The sequence below is a fragment of the Plectropomus leopardus genome, chromosome 3 (assembly GCF_008729295.1).
Source record: "Plectropomus leopardus isolate mb chromosome 3, YSFRI_Pleo_2.0, whole genome shotgun sequence".
Taxonomy (NCBI): Eukaryota; Metazoa; Chordata; class Actinopteri; order Perciformes; family Serranidae; genus Plectropomus; species Plectropomus leopardus.
This window is the reverse complement of record NC_056465.1, coordinates 29,364,788-29,382,618: the sequence shown is the minus strand read 5'-3', so window position 1 is coordinate 29,382,618 and position 17,831 is coordinate 29,364,788. Positions and strand designations below refer to the sequence as shown.

Sequence of the window (17,831 nt, the reverse complement as noted above, 5' to 3'; positions counted from 1 at the left end):
AGAGCCAGCACACTTGCAGTTTTCTGGGAATTTGTTCCCGATATGTGGCGCTTAAAGCTAAATGCTGCTATCGTTTACAAGACGAGACTGCGAAACATTTTAATGTCAAGTGGACAGAAGCTGCAATCCTTCTCAACGTGAGCTGAACTACATTTAACTCTGAGCTGCAGTGAAGTGCAGAGCCAGTGAAACGTGTCAGAGGCCTGCTGGCAAAGTCAAAACTCCCCGACAACTGATGGTGAATCTGCACCTGTGAGAGACTTTGCTTCCTATTATCTGTGTCTGGTTATGTTTTGTTCAGTCACTGCAGAGTTATTTACCCTCGTCCTCCAGCGTCGGGAAGCTGCGAGCTCCTCTCAGGTCGTAGATGTTCTCGTCTCTCTCAGAGGGCAGCTGGCTGGCGGACCAGGCTGCACCGGGACCAGCACACTTAGGCACCGTCAATGACACACGACCCTTCTTGGATGGAGATGACTTCAGAGCTGGAGGGATATTGTACAATGACGTATTCAATAACTTGGGAAAACAAGGATGCGTGATACGTGGATACTGATCTTTCAGAGAAAAAAGACTCAATAAGCAGTTTACCCCAAAATCACAATTACATATTTTTTCCACTTACATGCGGTTCTGCTTATCAGTCTAGGTTGTTTTGGTGTGATTTGCTGAATGTTGGAGAAATCAGCCAGAGAGATGGCTCACCAAAATACTAGAATTATTTGGCACTCAGCCTGTGGTGCACCAAAAAAACAAAACTCTCTCCAAAAACTGTGATCCGGTTACTCAAGATAATCCACAGATGTTGTGAGCCAATTCACGTAGGAACTATTTTCTTTTTACCAAACTATGAAGGAAGTGTGCATCTACTGCTAGCTCAGCTAGCACCACTGAGCTAGCTGACTCTACAGCTTAACTAAAGAGGACGCCATTAATGTTTAGATTTCGTGCTGTCCTGAGCAAAACAGACACTTACAGCCAATAAAACACTCTGCAACTCACACCAAAGCATTTCTTTACTTTTCTCTTTTCTAAGAAAGCAACTTTGTATTTTGTTTGAATCCTTTTCTGATTTACAGTCTGATGTTATATTTAAAATAAAAATCTCAAGTCATAAAGAATAGAGGAAATCCCAAAGTTTTTAAAGAGTCAGTCTACACAAATCATAGTAACTCGAACCATCAGACTGACATGGAAAAGAGCCGTGTACCAGCATGTGAATTTAAAGTATTACTGAGTGGCTCTACAGGATTTTCACCCTGTGAGGCTGCAGTTTAATAATACAATATAAACTGGAAGTAGAAGTAAAAACTGAGAGGTTTTACGCCTGCCTTCCTCCCTCATTACACAGAAATCTTGGGAAGGTGATGGAAAAGAAAACTGCGCAGGGATCAAACAGATGTTAAACTCTCACATGACACGGAGCAGCGCCTAATAAGGCAGTTAGCTCCTGTATCTGATTTTCCTGTCAAGGCTCGGCAGTAAAAGAAGACAAAAGCCTGGCATCTGACATTTGCGCCTGTGGCTCTTCCCACACAGCCCCGAGACTCTGACTATGTAAGGCAGTGTGTGGACGTAAATTGAACTCACAGGAGCTCTTCTTGAACACCGTGCTGCTCATGAACTTGAAGAACCTGTCGGCGTAGAAGCCAGGCCGGTGGACTGACACCGTGTCCTGAGGGAGAGATTAATGAGACAATCAGTGCATGGACAAAATGATCCGACCGGTGTTTACAGGAGATTAAACTGTCCATTAGTCCCGTTTCAGTAATTCTTTTCTCTAGGTCAAAACCAGCAGACAGAACGACACAGAAACAAAGCCAAATGACAGACAGAGACACAGTCGGACAAGAGTACAGACACGTCTCTGCATTATTTATGTTGCAGCAGGCTGAGATCACACTGCCTGCAGCAGACTGACAGATGACACTTGGTGTTTGGTTGACTGTAGGATGGAGGATCTGCATCATCATCACTGGACTTCACCATGAGTAACATCTTTCACCCAACTGAGGCGACTGCATGGAACAGAGAGTGAGCGTGTGTGTGTGTGTGTGTGTGTGTGTGTGTGTGTGTGTGTGGAGTACCTATTATCATCAGCAGCTGTGACGCACAGGAGCCTGTTACAGGGTCGCTCGCTCTCCCACGTATATCTTGCATATAGGTGTTTTTCCGAGTGGGAGAGTGGAGTGAGTAAGGAGAGATTTATGGGACTGATTCTATCTTGAGAAAAGTCTGATGATGATGTTCAGCGTGAAGCCCCCAGTAGATGTGAGGTGCTTTTTTAAACTTTATCCATTTGCTCATCCTATCACAGGGTGTTCTGACTGTTTTGGTACATTTATGCAACAATGACTTGGCAGTACACTATTTGAAATATTGCATGTATGAGCTGGCAGTCCTCATGGTTCAGGTCTTATCTGTTTATGGTAGTGTACTAAAATGACTGTGATACACAGTCATTAATATAAATATAGGTGCACACATTTAATTAAATAGTAAGAATTTATGTTTGTCATCAGAAGAGTGTGCAGGTTCACTGTGTGTGCGTCCGTGTCTGCTGAAACAAAGGTTGACTATTCATAAAGGTGATTTAATACAAACAAACCTCACTAATCTTTCCGACAGTGAAAGAAATCAATGAGAATGAACTCGTGTATACAGCTATAAGAAAATATTAGCTCCATAAAAGACAACTGTGGCTGCTGATAGGCTTATAATTCACATTCGAGTAACCTGCAGCTCTGCTTATAAAGCTTCAATACACAGATACATCCACAGACATTAACGAGTCCACATAGACTTGTAACCTCTTCAATAACTGTGTGAAGTCCAGGGAGGACAGAGCCGCTGGGCCTGAGGATATTCACAGTTTTAGTTGTGGAGGTTGAAAGAGTGAAATAGAAATACACAGACAGACAAGCTGTTCTTCAAATAAAAAAACAGAGTTCGCCAAACTTGAAGCTAATAAAAGTCCTAGCAGGCACTAAGATCCCAAAACTGCTTGAGGCTGTTTAATGGAGTCTGGGCTTCGCTAAATGTAACTGTTGTTCCTCTGTGTACTCTCCTCAGAGAGGACCAGACGGTATGTAAACAAAACCAGTCACATGTCTGAGTTATGCCGTAATACAAGACAGTTGAGGCAATTTCATGTTTTTTGGTACCTGAAGAATCAGTGTGTTTTAGTTGATACACGTATTGAGAACGAGTGCCTGTAGGAGTGTCTGTACTTTATGTTTCTGACCATCAGTGTCTCTGTGTGACAAGCTATTAAAAACTCACCCCGTCATGAACCAGAGCCTTCCACGTGTGCTCCAGTTTCTTGATTAGCCTGCAGAGACAAAGAGAGGCACAGTTTAACACGGTGACGTTAAACATGTCTTATATATTGGGATCAAAGGCAAATTAATATAGGTGACATGCCTGTCGTACCGTCTGAAGAGATTAACTTCAGTGTGTATGTGAAAAAAAGCCCAACACTGCAGCAGACAGGCACAACATGTGCATAAAGATGAAGAAGATTTATAGCTGATGACCTGTGATGATCACTACTGTGAGTACTGCGACGATCACTACTGTGATGATCACTACTGTGAGTACTGTAACAATCACTACTGTGAGTACTGTAACAATCACTACTGTGAGTACTGTGATGATCACTACTGTGAGTACTGTGATGATCACTACTGTGAGTACTGTGACGATCCCTACTGTGAGTACTTTGATGATCACTACTGTGAGTACTGTAACAATCATTATTGTGAGTGCTGCAATGATCACTACTGTGAGTATATGATGATCACTACTGCAAGTATATGATGATCACTAATGTGAATACTATGACAATCACTACTGTGAGTACTGTAACAATCACTACTGTGAGTACTGTAACAATCACTACTGTGAGTACTGCGATGATCACTACTGTGAGTACTTTGATGATCACTACTGTGAGTACTGCGATGATCACCTGTAGGACTGCAGGATGTCGATGATTCCGATGTAGAGAAGAAGTCTCTCCCCTTTTCCGTTCACAGCCGGGATACCACCCATCCTGAAATGAGAATCAAAATAAATCTGAGATGAAAACTACTACTATATGTTACTATAAAATACACACTTCCTTGAGTAAACTAACAGTAAAACCTGTCCAGTAACAGGAAGTATTCAATGTTTTTCGACATTTTTAAGCATTATTTTCTAGTCTTTCAGACTACATTCATTAATTCATCCCCAGCTAATCTCTGCCTGCCTTCACTTCACAGACCAAAGGTTTTGACCTCTCGTCGTATTGCCAACCTTATAATCTCCGCTGAACCTGAGCGCAGCCTGAGACCTCGCGGCTCGACATCACTGACTGTGTGATGGGTAAATCTCAAGTTTGCCATCAGGCTCAATGAAAGTAGAGCAACCTGCTTCAGTATCACCTTTTTAAGCTCTCAAGTGTTGTTTTAAAAGCTCGTTTCAAATTTTAGACTGTAAATTGCAAGTTTTAAATCTTGTTAAAAGTAAAAAAAAAAAATTTAATAGTTTGGCTGTGAAATTTTGTCTGAGAGTTGTGATTTAAATCAGAGTCCGAGTTGGTAACATGGCAGGTGACCCCAAAAACAAAAGGTAATTCTTGAATGGTATTTTGTCTTAATTTTGTTTCCGTGTTTGGCTTTGTGTGAAAAAAAAGAACGTGAGGGTTGGATTTTAGCATTTAGATGATAAATGTATTACAATAGAATAAAAATCACTTCCTGAATTAGCCTTTTTTTTTTTAATATATAACGTCTTAGTTGGCCCAAAATAAAGACTTAAAATGTTCTGCCTCACCAAAATATTTGAACAACATATGATTATTATGGGATTTGCAGTTTTGGGTTGGGCAGTAAATCTTGTGTCAACAGGTTCGGGCTGCTGAAGTAATAAGCCGTTTATATTTGGGTGGTGGAACAGGTGTGGTGTTGCACTTCGCTGTTTCGGTTCACCGATGTTGAACATCAGACCTGTGCAGGACTCGTTTAAACTGAAGCACTAAAAGCAGTTGAGGTGTCAGATGAAGTGTGAGCATTAACATGAGTGGAAACTGTCTTGATTTGAAGAGGTCTGAGAAATGGATGAAATAATTTCCATTGAAGTGCTCTAATCAACAAAAGGTTATTATTCATTTATATTGCACTGGTGATATGGCAAGAAGTCTGAGTGTCACATTTTTTAACTGGTTCTTTTACCAACCGCCTCTTGACCCTCTGGCTAAACTCACGTGTCGTCGGTGTCGATGGACCCTCCGCAGGCAGCTCCTCCCTGGATGGACTCCATGGCGGTGGAGTACAGGGCCTTCTGCTGGGCCACTGGCCTCTTCTCATCGCTGCCGCCCTGGGAGCCCTCCATCTGCCTCTCCCTCTCCGCCTGGTCCATGTTGTGAACCCCGAGCAGCAGACTGTAGTCCATGATCTTAAAGCTTTCCAGCACCTGAGCAAAAGACACATCCAGATTGACTGACGTATAAATCTGGGTGAAAGCTTTCAGGGGGAATAGAGAGACAGGGAATGAGAACCATAAGAAGTTTATGCAGAAGAAAATGAGCTATACAAACAGTGATGTACACATTATTAAACAATGCAGAACAAGCCAGTGTGTGCACATATTCCCTCCGAGCACATGCACTATAAAAGTAAATGTGAGGTGATGATTTACAAGACAAGGGCAAGCCTGCTACCAGACCAGACACCTTGTTAAACCTGGTGCTCGTAAGAAAGCTTTAATTCATAGTTAGGGATCCTGGGAATGTCAAGCAGTCTCATAAATATCGTATTCTCTCTTTGTCTCTTTCACTTCCATCCATGACCCTCTCTTATTAACCAGGGCACCACAAAATCCTGGTTTATCCAACTCTGTTTCCATTTCCTCTTGCGGACTTTCTACTCTATGTCTCTTTATCTGTGTTTCCCCTCGAGATGCTGCATTACGGCATCACTTCATCCTTCCTTCTATCATCCCTCTAATCCTTCCTGCGAACCATTTCTGCCCACGATCCCTCTCCCTCTCTCTCACTGTCTCTCTTTCTCTCTCTGGAGGATCCCTCTGAGGACTCTTGATGAGGGTGTTATATGGATCCTCCTTCAGAATCACTAAACCGCCCTCAACATCTCCCTCTAAGCTCGTTCTCCCTTCTTTCTGCCATCTATATCGCCTTTCCAGATAGAAGTGGAGCAAGTGAAGAGTCTTTACATTGCAGCTGCAATGTAACTCAGTGGTTCCCAACTGGTCCAACCACTGGGTCCAGATTTCTCCCTAATCATTGGTTAAAGATCCACACATAAGAGAAATTACCACATATTCAATTTTATTTGACCAAATGCAAATAAAATAAGGGTTTATTATAAAATAAAAAAATACATATTGCAAGAATAAAGTGTAATTAGTGGGTTTAGGAGGCATGTTTACTTTGAGGTGATTATTATTTTTTTAAATTTTATTTTTCGCTTGTTTTTCCTTTAAATTTTGGGGTAAATTTCAAAAACATTTGGCAATTTTTTCCTTCTAAAATTTTTGGATTTTTTTTCCCTTTTAAATTTTTTCTTTTAAACATTTTTAGTAATTTTAAATTCTTTTTGGTGATTTTCTTTTTCTCTTAAGTTTTTTGTCAATTTCTTTTTCTCTCAAAGTTTTTGGCTGTATTCAAAGAAAGCATGCCTTCCAAACCGCAGGCCCACCAATATGAAAATCACCAAAAAAAAAAAAAAACCAAGCTATCGCAGTCAAAAACTGTAAAAACAGAAATTATCATTGACTTTTCAAGATGGACCCGCAACTCACCAGGCAGTCTCTCTGTAGGGTCTTGACCAGCGCGTTGTAAGTATCCTGGTCCAGCATCAGTCCGTCCTGCAGGTCTTGCATGAAGTCCAGGTCTTTGAAAGTGGGCCTGGCCTTCTCTCGCTCCTTCTTGGACGCTCGCCTCTTGTAGGTGGAGCCCTTCAGGTCATATTTGAGGTGCATGCGAACCACGCGGGGAAGGACGTTGTTCATCACCACCACCCGGATGTTCTTCCCACCCGACTGGACGCAGTAAAGGCCGAAAAACTTGGGCAGCAAAGTGCGGGGGTTCTGGTTCAAGTTCTGGAGAAGAGAGCAAGAGAGAGACAGAAAAAAGTCCTTAAAAGTCTCAGGAACTGGTTTCTGCTGCTGTGCTTTGACAGGATGTAGAGGCAGGACTTAACATTTGAGGAAACTAATTTGAGGGATTTAACTGCAGATAAAAGCTGGCTGAGTCACCACAAAATGTATGATGACATTTTACAGGATTTAATTTTATAAATGCCCAAGAAGAAGATGTGCTAAGTAAAGATATTTTTGCAGAGGGGGAAAAGGTTGTGATAGATATCTGAAAATGCTCCTTTTTTGGTGTACAAATGCAGGAAAAAGTAACACACCCAAGAGCATGACATCAGAATTTTTCATTTTAGAGATTAAAGGGTTAGAAAATACACAGGCAGCAGGATAAGAGATACAAGTTCTACAAGTAGTTAGATAAACATTATAAAATTCCCAGTGAACACACACTGTCATAATATGGACAAGGTCACATTTAAACTGCAATTACTCTTTTCAGCTATTTTGATATGTAATTAATTGTTGTCATTTCCTGATTTCACCCTCTCGATTGTACAGGTTTTGAAGCTTTTTTTGTGAGATATTAAGCTCAACATTTTTGGGAGTCGGTCTGTTCATCAGACAAAAAAAAAAAAAAAGGATTTGAGGATGTCACTGTTCTATTTAAGGTGAATGTGACAACAATTTTTACCTGCTTTCTAACATTTTATTAACCAAATAAATAATTTATTAGAAGAGAACATAACTGGCAGATTATCCAACGGTGGGAATAATTGTTGCAGATCTAATACAGACATTAAAATGTTAAATCAGACTAAAACCATGTTAATATCATATGAGTTACATCATATTCAATGCAGGAATGGCAGGATGATGACACCCTATATGGATGAATTAAAAAAGAAACAACATAAAAGTGAAACATTATGTAAGAAGGTGCCTAATTTACAATGCATGCAACTGTCAGGTAAATGTGCCTAAAAAATCTAATAACATAATTTCAGCTTTTCAAAATAAATCTACTATTACTTTGCAATCTGTGCAACATTTCTTTCCTGGTTATTATGTGCCTTTTCCCCCGTATTTTAAAGAGAAATCAGACCATTTTACTAAGGATTCAAAGGCTTAAATATTACACCTATGACTATGTTTGCACTGTTAGCGCAACTAGAACTGCTAGTTGCTGCCATTTTGGCTCAGCCACCTCCATGTTTACTTGTAAAGTCAGAGGTGAGAGTCATGTGCAGTCAGTGCTTTGACTGCTCCAAGTATTTTTCTCTTCTTTCGACATGATTCTGCATTTATTGAATTCAAGACTCTCCCCTCAAACACCAGTCTGTGGTGAATATTTCAGTAGTCTCTCCACACAAACGAGGTTAGTCTGGCTGGGTGCTCGGTTAAAAACCTGCTTTGACCTTGGGACCCGGGCCAGCTCAGTCCCATTAGAGAATTGAGGCAAGAGAAAGAGAGAGCGGTCCATACAGCGATAACACACAGCATTCAGGAGAGGAAACAGACAGAGGAGAGATGAAGGATGAATGTGGAAGTATGACTAAAAAGCTCAGCACTTGTGTGAGTGACCTTCAGATGAGAGAAACCGGTGGAGAGAGCAGAAAAATGAGAGAGAGAGATTTCAGAGAGAGAGAAAGAGCATCCTCTGCCCTCAGCCACACACGACCCTTCCGTCAATGTTAAGAGGGCAGAGCGGTGACGAGCCAACAACACAGACACGTGAGCGGGAGGAGAGAGAGGGGAGCACACATGAGCACGGAAAGAAAGGCTGGAGAAAGAGTGGATTAAAACATGAGGCGGGCAGAGCGCGAGATAAAAGGGAAATAAATTACAGTGAGAGCGTCGTAGCAGCAGGGAGAGTGATAAGCCATTAAAACGTGAGAGAAGGCGAATAATAGAGGGGCAAATACACAGGAGGGAGAGAAGTGGCAGCAGTGGAGTCGGTTACATCACTGAGATCTGTATGCTGCCCAGAGCCAGACTCCTCAGCCAGCCCACGACCGTCAGCCAGTCAGCTTTGGGAGACACGAAGAGCTCCACCAATGACGGCCTACGTGTGTTGTGTTTGCTACAAATGCAGATGCACAACTGCAACTACAGTTTGGCGTTAGGTGTACAGCGCTTTGTGGGGTTTTTTTTTGTTGTGATTTCTACTCATATATTTTTACCAATAAATTCTCTAAAGACTTTGAGGCAAATTTTTAAGAGCGTACGTTCTCTTGACCCCTTGAAACCTGGAGCGACATCATTTTTTTTAGTGCTTTCAGATGCTTTTCACTTGGATTTTCTGAGAAATTTGGTTTGATTTCTTTGTTATAAAAAATGGGGGGAAAAGAAAGTTTGCAACAAAGAAATGTTTCACAGTTTGCAGGAAATGAGTAGATTTAGAAAATTATTTTAGAAAAGCTAGTATAAACTGACATCACAGAATCACAGAAGCATTGTATTTTTAAGACTTGTTTCCTTTTTTTTTTGTTGTTTTGTTTTAGTGTTGTTTTTTTTGTTATTTTTTGCTGTTGGTTTTTTTTTTTTTTTTTACACATTTTCAAGTAATTTTTATGTTTGCTTTGCTTTTTCTGGCTATTTTGGGGGTCTTTTTTCACTGCTTATAACTTTCTTCCCATGTTTTTGAAAGAAAAAAGTTAAATTGCTCGATCGCATGATTAGAGCTGAACATTCAAATATAACTCACTCTATTAATAACTTGATATTTTTAGGAGGGGAGGATGTGGTGCAAAATTGGCTTAGGGGACGGGCACACAACAGCTGACTATTACAGCCGTTCTGAAAAATGTGGCAATTTTTTAAAGAAACAAAATTTTTTCTTTAAAAATCACCCAGAATTACACGATTTTCCCAGTAAGAAACTTTAAAATTAGAGATTATCTTTGGATTTTTAAATTTCCGATGGTCATATTTGAAACAGATTCCACGACTTTTCGAAAACCTTCAGGATATATTTAATTTTCCAAAAACTTTTGTGGGCCTGGAAATTGCTATTTGCAAATTCCATGACTTTTCCAGGTTTTTCATGACGGTAAGAACCCTGTAGTCTGTGTTTATCTCAGCGTGGGTTTGATTCACCTGTCTGTGCAATTCGGTGTCTTTTCCTCATTCCACCTGCTCTGGCCTCGGGCAACAGCCCTCTTACATGAGCCTGAATCTCTCTGCCTTCATTAAACTCATTTTCTCAGACCAATTACACCTGCAAAAATGCTTGAGAGCATTTCAGGCTGACGGAAAAGGTCACAGTAAATGCGCTGAGCCTTTAACGACTCTAAATGATTAAATGAATCCCTGCAGTGGTCTTTGGCCGCGGCTGTTGGTGCATGAATAAACACAAGGCTGAAGGCCGTGAACCTCTAGAGGCTGGAATAGTAGCATGGACATACATGGAGCTGTTTGCTGGTTGAGTTCATTCAGACGGTGGAGCGAGTGGGAGGAGGGGTTACTGTTGGTGCAAGTCAGGCTCTGTTATGTGAAACACAGCGGCCAGTCTCTTATGAAACAGCATGGCCCAAGGTTTCAGTCAGAGCTGATCGAGCTGTTATGTCTGCTTTATATGAAAACGATGTCATGCTCGCAGGACAGATTTCCAGGGTCTTATATAAAACTGAGCTCTAAAAATATGACTCATGATAAGAACATCAGAGGTGGAGGTCAGTATTTATGAGTGTGTGCAGCAGCCGCTTCGGACCGAGATACATGAACACTGACGGGCCACCACCTTTTGTTAAATAAGAATAACTGTGTGTTTTCTATATGTGCATTGGCCTTCATAACTGGATAGACAGGCTCAGTGTTTTGTTTGAGTTTGTTTTTTGTTTGTCTTTGTTTGAGCTCCTTTTATGTCCGAGTAATATTTATTCACCATGCATGTGTGATTCCTAACACAAAAACACAAACACACACATACACACACATTAGGGCTGCACAGTTAATCGAATATTAATCAGGATTATGATTTCGGCTTCCCACAATTAAATGAACATGACAGAGATATTGACTTAAGTACAACGTCCCCCCAACATGCAAGGCAGATTGTAGCACAACATTGATATGAAAGCAGTGTAATAAAAATATTTTGTCCCCTTAAATCAATAATTATTGTGATAAATAACCATGATCTCAATACTGATCATAATAACTGATTATCATTTTGGCCATAATTGTGCAGCTCACACCCACACACACACACTCTTTGCTTACCATGTAGTATCCAGGCAGCAGTTTCTGTAAGAATTCAGCCTCTTTATGCATCACAGTCTTGATGATGAACTCGTCGTCCTTCGTAAGATAGAAGACCGAGCCACTCGCTCCCGGATTGGACAGCTCGATCAGTGGCTCATTACATAGGGAGTACTGCAGATGTGCAGGACACACACACACACACACACAAACACATACACACAAGAAGAGAGAAACACTGGTCAAAATATTGAAAACCATAAACAAATTGACAGTTACAAAAAACGGTGAGCGTGACCATCCCTCCCAGCAAGATATTGAAATGTGAGTGGGATTTAAATAAATAAATGGTCTGCATCGGCTAACAAATGGGAAGCTGCTGAATGGTTTGTCGTCTTTGCTAATGAGACAGAGAGAGAAGAGATAACAGTTTAGTTACCGTCGAAGCTTAGAAAATCTGCGTGTCAGAACAGAAGCAATCAGCGGTGTGACCAAATATATTTGCACATTTCCACACTCTAATTTTCATTCAAATATGCAGCCAAATGCTCGCAGAGTGAAGCAACGCACTGCAACACGAGCAGTTGGAAATCGAGAAAGCTTTATTTCAGCTGATACTGATCCATTAAAATTGGAACTTTTTTCATGAAGTAGTACTGCAGTGCTGATGAGCGTCTTTTAAAAACTCCGGTGATCAAACACAAACAACAGCATGCTGAGACACATACACACTATGAAGTGGAGTCCAAGATCAACAGATAAAAAATATTTAACAGGAGCACACTCATCAGGTTGAGACATGCAGATACACACAAAAATGCAGATAATAGCAGAATTATGACAAGAATTTAAGTGGTTGACAGAGAAAAAAAGAGGAACAGAACATGCTGTAGAAGAACAGAGGTGGCAATTACAGATAAGACGCATTTAGATGTCAAATAATGACTGCTTTTGAATTCTTGCTTTTTAAATGCACACACCAGACTCCTGCAGATATGATGGTTAGCTCAGCTAATTAGCCCGCTCTCTCCCTTTTCTCCACTGCTTAAAAGCAAGTAATGACAGACATCATGTTCAAAAAAGGTGAAGCTGCCCTCACCTACCTCCCGCTAATGGCTCACTTTTCAGAAATGTCTCTCTCCGAAGAGCCTGACATTTAATTTTGAAATATTTTTTCACATCAAAACACAGCTGAACAGGGTTAAAGGAAAATGTGAAAAATGGTATGGCTGACATTCGCTGTAACGCGTAAAAGGATGTTTTCATTAATTTGACACCACCAAGGCCAATTAGACAGACAGGAAAGTGTTTCTGTTGATGTGATCAAACAACCTTAAAAGTGATGAAGTTGTGTTGGGAAATAGGATGAAAATGTTTACAATTTCATCTATTAGCTCCGAATTTCAATGTTAGCTGATTTTTATCGTCACAAAAAGGAGTGCTATGCAGATAATGTAACTACAGCATTGTGTTTAATCCGTGTTTTGAACTCTAAATCATGTCTGTGCAAACAAGATGATTGCTTCAGTTTGTTAAATCACATAATTTCTCTACAGCTGCAACCATGATTGGAATAATTTGATAGCTGACAGAAAGAAAATTAACCTGCAGCTATTTAGATAACCGGTTCATAATTTTAGCCATTTTTCAGGCATTTTCCCCAATGTGAGGATGAGAATTTGACGTTTAAAACAGAATATCTTTGGGTTTAAACACTGTCATTCAAATAACATTAACATAACAAAAACATAATGTAATCTTGGGCTGCAGGACATTAAAAAAGAGCATTTATCATGATTTTAAAACAAAAAATGAACTGAGAGCACAATTGGCAGATTCATCTCTAATTAAAAAAATGTTATAGTTACAAAATCTCTGCTGGTAAATCCTAAAGAGTGACATCACATGAAACAGCTGTGAGAAACACTGCAGCTGTGAAAAAGCTGTGACCCTGGACAAGAGACTTAATGAACACCGTTAACAAACAACATCAGCTGTCTGTGAACATCTGCCCAAACAGTGGGACACATTTAACCTGAAAAAGGTGTGCACCATATTGTTATGAAGTGAGTTTATTTGATGTTTCCTCAAAAAGGTGTGCAACAGGCTCTGAGATATGTTTTTACAGTGTTGTGTTAAAAAAACGCACTGCCTTCTAGTACAGTGGTGTTGATCAAGTCAATCAAAAGGAGCTTTACTGGTGTGGGAAACATACGTTTACATTGCCAAAGCAAGTGTGAAATAAAAAAGCTACTGACGTGGCCACCAAATCAGAAAAAGGGTTCCTAAAAGCTCGTACAGGACCATAATTTAGTCTTATTAGTCTGTTTGCTTGGCAGCAGTGTTAAAACATTTTTTGTCATTTTGTTTCCTATTCAAAATCCTGCTTACAGCCAAAGCAGTGTTTCAGCCTGACATGTTACACGTAAATGAATAAATGAATAAATGAGAACATAATACCCAGCTGCTATAGAGATACTCCCAAACGCCTCATTAAGACCTCTATGGTGGACTTATCTATTGTGGAAAAGTGTGGAAAAACTCCCTGAACGTTAGCTGCTCTACGACTATGAATGTATATCATAGTTAGTTTTATTTGTGTTTTTAATATTCTACCTCTGAAAGAGGTCTAAATTTACGATCAGATAGAAATCAGTGCTGCTGGATCTGAAAGAGATTCATGGTCTCCCTTTCAAATAAAAAACGGCAGGCGAACCACTAAGGATGCTCTCTATCAATTCAGCCAATGAGGTTCAGTTAGAAGACCCTGTCCCTGCTCAGGTTTTGTATTTCCAAAACTCCACAATGAGTGCACTGACATGGATGTAGCAAGAGAGAGACAGAAATAAGAGATTCTGTTTCTAAATAAACTAACTCCTACCTACATCAGTGTAACCGGACATAAAATCTCAAAAAATCAGTCTGGTCGTCTGGTGAGAACATGCAAGTCCCCAGATGGCTCGTGTGGACATATGGTGATTGGTGACCTCAGGCTGGCTGAGAGAGACGGGAGAAACAAGGCAGGATGTGGTGTTTCCACGTGGCCAGAGAGCTGATGCATTAAAGATATGTGCACATGGAAAACGCAGAAACACAGACTAAGCAGTGTATGTACATTCTGCGAGACGGCTCAGGGCAGAGCGGTGAATCATGGCGCCTCCAGGTCCGCCACGCTGATGAAGGGTGACAAGCTGCAGACCTCTTATCCCTCTCTTCTACCGTCCTCTCTCCTCCTCTCTGCCCTCTGTTGTGTCGTTTCCTGGCCTTTTTTTCCCTCGCTCAGCTCTCTCTCACCATCCTGCTTCTCATCTTATTAACTCCTTTTTTATTTTCTGTCGCCACATTTTTGTGTATATTTACTTTGTGTTTTTGATCGGCTTTTCCTGGCCTCCTCTCCAGTTCTCCTTACATCCCTCTTGATTGCTTGATCTGATTTGAGCTCATACGACGCAACTGTTGAGGTTCGTAATTCAATTTGCATCTTAGTTATTTAGATCGGTGCATCTTTTTCTTTCATTTTGTAACATATAGTTCTAATATGAAGACTTCCGAGAGAATGCTGAATTCATCTTAATCAATTTAGGGAAACAGACACCATAAAGTCTTACCAGGTAGTCATCCGGCCTGATGCCAAACAGTTCTCTGAAGTAGCGGAAGGCCACGGGGGCGTATGTTTTAAAGCGGAAGTCCGGGAAATGGTGGGCTGGAGTGAGGTTGCTGCCTTCACTAAAGTAAAGAAGAATATCAGAGCACATGAGATGAACAGACAGCAACTACATTTATATTTGTCTTCAAATGAACATCAGACAGGTAGGTTAAGAACAAAATATCTGCAAAATTAAACAATATAGTACTATATGTGCACTGGAAACTATAGTGGTTTATTAGGGCCATTGTTGCTTAAATTAAAGAAGTACAAAGCCGGGGGGAGGGGGGTAATCTTCAGAGAAAAAACTCTGTGATAAAGTAAGAAATATAAGAGAAAACAACTTGGACAGTCTCTAAAATTTAAAAGGCAAATTTACAAAAAAAACTCAAATATTCTCTGAGATTATAAAGCAATACATTTACAAGTAAAAATGCCAAATTTATAAGGGAAAAACACTATTCTCTGAGACTTAAGTGGTAATTTCAAGAAAAAAGACTCACATTTTCAGGAAGAAAACTTGAATGTTCTCAAAGATTATAAAGTCAGAAATTTACAGGAAAATAAATCACAAATTATTTGATCTTTAAGTCACTCATTTACAAGAAAAAAAAAGAAAAATATGCTGTTGTTTTGTTTTGTCAAGGAACCATATCGCTTCTCTTTTCAAGTTTGGATCAAGCTCTTCACCGCACAGATAAAGAATCCCAGCAAACATTAAGACGTCAAATGACCATTTGAGAGTCAAATCAAAATGTCTCATTATCGCTCAAAAATAGTTCCAAAGTAAAAGTTGTTTAAGTGGCCATCAGATAGACGTCCTCACGTGGTGCAACTTCGAAATATAACATTAACAGAACGGGCCTATTCAGCTTTTCTGCTTAAAGTGTATGCACACAGTGTGCATTCAGCGGCACCTAAGTCTTTAAAATAAGTCACCTAAAGTCTTTAAATAATAAGCAAACACTGACTTACATAGGACACAAACCACGGTCTCATGGGTGAAAGTCCTGTGCTTGACCCATTTATCCATCACTTCACATCACAGTGTGGACTGTATAACTTTGTATGCAACGTCACTGAATTTCTGGAAGAAAAGCCCTGAAGACAAACTTCTCCCTTGTGTGATCAAAGACATCCTGGCTCCAAAATATTCAAGTTTTTTTCTCTTATAAATTCATAAGGATTTCTATGGTAAATTTACAACTTGAATTTTGGATTTTTTTTAAAATTTATTTTACCCCTCCTCCCCAGGCTCTGTAATCATTATTTTTTTACCTAAAAGGGCCCTCAGACCCTGTCGTAGGAAAAAACAGCATGTATACAGTATATTTGTGTGTGTGTCTGGCTGCAGTAAAGACCTGGGGAAAAAGATGCTCTCCACCACGTAGAAGTCCTGCATCAACACATCTCTCTCGGGCTTGGAGCTCAGGTTGCCCACTGTGTAACCGATGCCCAGCTGGATGGCACCTTTCAAGGCTGAGGATGTGGTCTGTGGAGAGAGGGAGGTGCGGTGAGTGAAAAACCTGCCCCGTCTTTAACCCTTCGGGCTCACTTTAATATTACACACACTCGTATTGCTCTGTGCACAAAATGCACTTTTCAAAATCTGGCTATAAATATCAAATATTCATTAATTTTCAGAATTTAAACATCTTTAATGCCAGGTTTTTGTCATAATGCCACTATGTTTTTAGATTTAAAAAAACACTTAGTTACTTTAAAATTTTCACAGCCTGGGATATGTCAATGACCTGCAGCAACACTGATTGTGACAGTGCGCCTAGTGGAGATGCTAGCATGTACTTTCTCAATATACAAAATATGGTAAAAAATGACAGACAAATCACAGGTGGAAAATAGCAAAAATTACAAATTCAAAGGCAAACGCCCAAAATGACACCCAGAAATAAGACAATGCAATGCTATGCCATTATGCTTTGATGGTTGTGGGATCAAAAACTGCAGTTTGCATGGCGCATTTTTTGCACGTAACAGTATGAATGTAACAATTTTGTCTACACAGTGTATTTTAGACTTAGTGTAGGAGCTGAGCTGGAAATTCAAAGTATAAACAAAAATACACAATCTTGCCAAAATGTATGTCATATGCATGAACACAGCGAAAATCGTCAAAAAATGAAGAATTAAAAGCGCATAAAATGCACCAAACAGTCCCTAGGGTTAACCCTCACAGTCAGTAACCGATGCTACTAATGAGCTGAAGCAGAGCATTTTAAAATACATTCATCATTTCCTTTTACCATTTAGTGCTTTTAAAATGCAATAAAATCAAGTACATGTTTTTGTAATTTTTTTTATGCAAACCAGAGAATACATAACGGTACCTTCTTGTAAGTAGTTTCTCCTGATGCATCCACCCCTCTGTGGCCAATCTTCTTTCCCTGACCAGGCTGGCCTGAGGATGAGGGCATCTGGTGAGACAAAGACAGAGACTCTTATTATGGGGACAGGTGGATTTGCACCTGTTCATTAACACTGATTATTTAAACATGAAAAAGTGGGGAGTGACACGGTATTCATGCATGAGAGCGAATTCAAGCTTTGATGTGATGAACTGAGCAGAACAGGGGTTCATTTTGAAGCAACATGCACTTTGGTTCCTCTGTTTAAGGATCTTTTAATCAGTGGAACTTCATCAGTCTAACTCAAACTGTGCGTAGCATGAGGTCTGTCAGCACAGTGTGTAACCTAATCTGATTTAGAGGCTGTTTTAATGGAAGAAGCTGAAGTGGATATTTGAAATCTTAAATCCAGACATCCAACGTAAATATTTCCTGTTGTCAATAATGTTCAATGCGTGTTTTTTTGGTTTAAAAGTAGAATTAAATGTCCTCAGTGGACTCAAACTAAACAAACTGTGAAACAC

At 40.0% G+C, this 17,831-nt stretch overlaps 1 protein-coding gene across 2 annotated transcripts in view; it reads right to left on the bottom strand.

Moving 5' to 3' along the window:
• pip5k1ca (phosphatidylinositol-4-phosphate 5-kinase, type I, gamma a) overlaps positions 1-17,831 on the bottom strand; it is a 61,470-nt gene that overhangs the window by 18,323 nt on the left and 25,316 nt on the right. For both annotated transcript variants that reach the window (XM_042482431.1, XM_042482439.1), the window contains exons 3-12: positions 17,290-17,376; positions 16,303-16,433; positions 14,904-15,021; positions 11,317-11,469; positions 6,802-7,101; positions 5,246-5,454; positions 3,968-4,051; positions 3,280-3,328; positions 1,588-1,672; positions 321-482 (exon numbers count right to left, since the gene is read on the bottom strand). In XM_042482431.1, coding sequence (XP_042338365.1) covers positions 321-482; positions 1,588-1,672; positions 3,280-3,328; positions 3,968-4,051; positions 5,246-5,454; positions 6,802-7,101; positions 11,317-11,469; positions 14,904-15,021; positions 16,303-16,433; positions 17,290-17,376 — 1,378 coding nt within the window. The remainder of the gene's footprint in view (positions 1-320; positions 483-1,587; positions 1,673-3,279; positions 3,329-3,967; positions 4,052-5,245; positions 5,455-6,801; positions 7,102-11,316; positions 11,470-14,903; positions 15,022-16,302; positions 16,434-17,289; positions 17,377-17,831) is intronic.